Here is a 4,481-nt window from a genome sequence, read left to right on the forward strand (position 1 = left end):
CTCAAAAGTTGGGAGATGGCCGATCTCATTTAAAATATATAGATCTTTTACATGAATAAATTCCTCTAGACTTTCTCCTCTATCATCAGAGTCCAAATTGAACCACAAGCAAAAATGTGCATTAAAGTCCCCTGTGATCAGGATACTATGTGTGGTGGAGTATGTATCGATGACCTCATACAAGTTGTTAAGGGAGGCGTGGATGTTATTATCCCTGGGTAAGTAAACACTACCCAAGATCCAGTTGCCCTTTGGCAAAATAAGTTCAACTATTGTTTGAAAGCTATTACAAAACCTTGTTAATAGCAAGCATTTTAACTTGGGGTTTGTAACCAGAATGAAGGCCCAAGTAACTGTATTCTTAGTGTTATAATACTTATTACAAGCAATAGGCCAGCCCAAGGTTGTACCATTTCGTTGATAGGGCTCCTGAATCATCAAAATATCTGTGCTATTGCACATCCTCTCAACCAGCTGTGAAACCACAGCAATTCCTCTACCAAGATTAATCTGAATGATATTGATATCGTTGCTCTTTGTAATAGCATCATTTCCTACATTTGCCACTTGGCCACTATTATTCGTACTCTATTCTAGATTGTATGGCCTTAATGATCTTTTGTCTTTTAGAACACCCATTATGGTTTGCACGATGTCCAAATACTGACTGTTCGTTCCTAATGCAGTTTATACACTTAGGTGCTGTTTGTCTATTTTTACACTCTGTGAACTTATGGTCTCCACTACAGTGGTTACAAAAGCTCCTTTCACTCTTGCAATCTCTCGCGAAATGTCCATATCTACAACATCTAAAACATTGAATAACCATGAAATGCTCCTCAACAGCACATCTCACCCATTCTAGGTTGACTCTCTTTAATTTCAGTAGGATTCTCCTCAGAGTAGGTGTAACCTCACATATCCAATGTTGTGCCTCTGGGTTTCTGCCAAATTTTGATTTTATATTAATATTTTGTTTAAAATTTTCAATATCTTGAAATCCATCGCCTATCATTTCGTTTTGCTGGAAAAGTCCTTCAAGGATTTGTTCTTTATTCAAACTTGTTGGGACGTTAAAAATGGTAATTTTTGGCATAATCTTCTTTGGTTCCCGTGCTTGAAGGTTTGATATTTCATTAATTTCACGCATTAATTGCTCACCCTTATTTTTATCTTGTACTTCAATTAGTAAACTTCTATTCTGAATACTTCTTAGTCTTTTAATGCCAATGTTCATTTGTCTTGGGTTTAGCTTTTCCTTAATTCTTCTCTTAATTGTGTCTGCATCTTCACCTTTGTCTTCACTATTGATGATTATAACTGTGCTTGGTTCAGGGCATGGGGCAGTGCTAACCTTTGCACCAGCCTTTTCAGCATACGTCGAAGCATTCTGTTGACTTCTGTTGTTGATAAGTTCTTTCACTTTCTTTGTGAGTTTCTCAATTTGAGTCTCCTTAGGCTTAAAGGTTTGATTAAAGATTTCAATTGCCCGATCAAAGAAGTCAAGTATTGCTGTAGAGTGTACAATCGTTCCAAACTTAGAATTCTGATTTTCTTTCATATATTTTCCTAGATCTTCCTTGATCTTCAGCAGCTCCACCCTTCCTTCTTCAGGGGGGCGATGTTTGGGCTTGACAACTCGTCGGCCTCACACATCTGAAATTAGAAAACAGAAAACAGGACAGAACAAGAAGTAAGAACAAAAGAATAGCAGTGAAAACTGCCTTTTGAACAGCTGTTAGCACCCCAGAAACGGGGCAACAGGGCCACCACGTGTAGGTCAGCTGTTATAGAGATGGCACAGTGAGCTTAAAAAAGAAGAGTGTAGGACTACACTAACAATCAAGATAGCAAGAATATTTGATAACGATAACTCACAACAAGTACTTAGGTCCCAGTAGATAGGGACATTTTTTTTTTCATTGGATGGACATCATCCATCTCCCCTTTCGGGGATCAGCTTCATCTTTGTCCCACTTGAGTACTACAAGGAATAAATTAAACTTTATTATCTTACAATCAGTTAGAGAACAAACAATCAAAATAACATTAATAGAAAATAAATAAAATGAACATAAAGTATTTACAAGTTTCTGTAAAAGCAAAGGAACCGACAGCTCGTCGGTACATAATAGGTGGGGATCCTTTCCCCTACCCCTACGTAAGAATCTTTTTCGTAAAGATCCTAAGGTCATTGTATATATCTTTTGTTTCTGATCATTGTATACATGTCAGCATTTGTGCTATGATGATGTTGATGTGTTTGGTAAAGTTGGAGTCTTGCACTTTCAAATTTCCTGCACGTGTAAAACAAGTGCTCCAGATCCTGGACTTCTTCACCACAGTCGCACTCTGCCTTTTGTTCCCTACCAATCTTCTTTAAATATGCCCTGCAATTTCAATGTCCGGTGTAAAGTTGACTAAGGATGTGGTCGAATGGGTGCCATCTAAGCTCAGTCATCCTCTCCTCCTCACATGGCAGGAGCCAAAAGGTGTTTCTACCTTTCGTGGATTTAGTCCATAGATCTTGCCATTCATGATATGTCACTTTTCTAATTTCATTTTTTATACTTGTAATTGGAATTTTTTTGTAAGTCATTTCCGTGAGGAGGGTGGTCTCTTTCACAAGGCGGTCCACCCTCTCATTACCAGGATTGCCCGCATGGGCCTTTACCCAGGCAAATTGGGTCTTTAGATTAAACTGCTCTGTTAGTCTTTTAATGTTCACTGTCGTGTAGTTAGTATCATTGAACTGTTCTAACGTGCACAGTGCCGCTCTAATATCAGAGTATACTATAGTGGGTGCAGTAATGTTAAGTTCAGCTAACCATTGAACTGCCCTCTCAATGGCTATTAACTCTGCTTGGAAAACTGAGCAGGCGTCTCCCAGTTGGAATTTCTTTTCTTCTACGATCTTATTGTCTCTTATAGCCAGAAAAGCGGCTTCCATCTTCATATTTACCTTTGATCCGTCAGTGTAGATCTTCAATGGCCATTCTTCATTCTGTTCCACTAGTTGTATTACCTTGCGGTTGTAGGGTTTAGGCAGTTCATCCAATTTAGGTCTTTGTTTATATTCATTCTTTGAATATTCTTTATTACCAACTACTATGTTTTTTCCTCTTCTACAGTGGTAGAGAGTGGCCCTTTCATTTAGAATTAAATCTAGTGGTAGAGTTCCAGCGATGATCTGTAAAGCCTCAGTTGATGTAGTTCTATATGCCTTAGTTAATCTTAGTAATGCGCACCTCTGTGCTGTGCTCAATTTCCTTCTGATTGCACAGCCTTCTGCTGCCTTATGCCAGGCCGCTGGCCCATATGTCAGTCTTGAAAGGAATGCTCCCTTGTAAATAATCTCAATGGCCTCACAACTGAGACCCCAGGTAGCCTTTGCCACCCTTGCCAAAGCATTGAACATATTAATGCAGTTATTCTTCACGTTAATTACGTGGGAGAGCCACGTCAGCCTATTGTTCAAGGTTACTCCCAAGTACCTTAGTTGTTTTTCAACCTGAATGCTCTCACCGCCAATCTGAATGATAGGTTTCCTTCTGTATAAACTTGGGGTTCGTCCGCATGAGAAAACGATTGCCCTGGTCTTTTTAGGATTGAAAGTAAGTTTCAGTTCACGGCCCCGTCTCAGGATCACATCCAATGTTCGCTCTCCTATACTCTAATTCCTTCCTAGAGTTTGCTCCATATATAATGAGTGTCGTCGGCATACGCCAGTTCAACTACTCCAGGGCCTTTATCTGTCCGGAGGAACTGGTCGAAGACCAGATTCCAAAATAATGGTCCCGAATTGGAACCCTGAGGGCATCCTCTGTTCAGCCCTTTGACTATATATGCACCATTGGTATTATACACTACTTCACGATCTTTTAAGTAATCTTTCACTATATAATATAAGTCTTTTGGGATATGAGCCTCACACAACGAGAGGACAAGGGGCCACCAAGTGTGATCGAAGGCCCCTTTGATGTCCAAACTTATCCCACAACAATACTTGTATGTGGCCAGTTTTTCATTAATACTCTGCAACACCATACAGATGGCGTCTTCAGTACTTCTGTCTGGGAGGAACCCATATTGCTTAGCACTGAGAAAGTTTTTAGACAACAGATGTGCCATTATCCTTTGACTTATCAGGTGATCCAGTATTTTCCCCAAAAGGGGAAGGAGGCTGATAGGCCTGTAACTTTTAACTGAGCTTTTATCCATGTCTTCTCCCTTAGGGATTATGACTAACTTAGCCTCTTTCCAAGGACTTGGAAAGACTTCAAAACGGAGGCAGAGGTTGTAAATTTTCATGAGGTAATCTGGATTTGTTTCCCATAACTTGTGCACTATTTCTGCAACGATCCCGTCAGGTCCAGGGGCCTTTCCTGGTTTAAGTCTCTGTATTGCGTATTCAACATCATCTTTGGTGAATTCAGGATCTAGCATGTTTAAGTAGTTAGTCTCACCTTCCTGCCTTATCT

At 39.8% G+C, this 4,481-nt stretch overlaps 1 protein-coding gene across 1 annotated transcript; it reads right to left on the reverse strand.

The window, feature by feature from the left end:
- Window positions 1-2,398: 2,398 nt before the first annotated feature.
- On the reverse strand, window positions 2,399-3,418 carry LOC111639203. Its single transcript, XM_023385001.1, has one exon. It carries the CDS (start codon window positions 3,416-3,418, stop codon window positions 2,399-2,401), a length of 1,020 nt encoding a protein of 339 aa, XP_023240769.1.
- Window positions 3,419-4,481: the final 1,063 nt, after the last annotated feature.

Source organism: Centruroides sculpturatus, unplaced genomic scaffold (assembly GCF_000671375.1).
Source record: "Centruroides sculpturatus isolate CEXI.00-Female unplaced genomic scaffold, Cexi_2.0 scaffold1284, whole genome shotgun sequence".
Taxonomy (NCBI): domain Eukaryota; kingdom Metazoa; phylum Arthropoda; class Arachnida; order Scorpiones; family Buthidae; genus Centruroides; species Centruroides sculpturatus.

Coding starts and splice junctions, on each gene's coding strand:
- LOC111639203 (XM_023385001.1), bottom strand. CDS start 3,418: ATGTTCAATGCTTTGGCAAGGGTGGCAAAGGCTACCTGGGGTCTCAGT.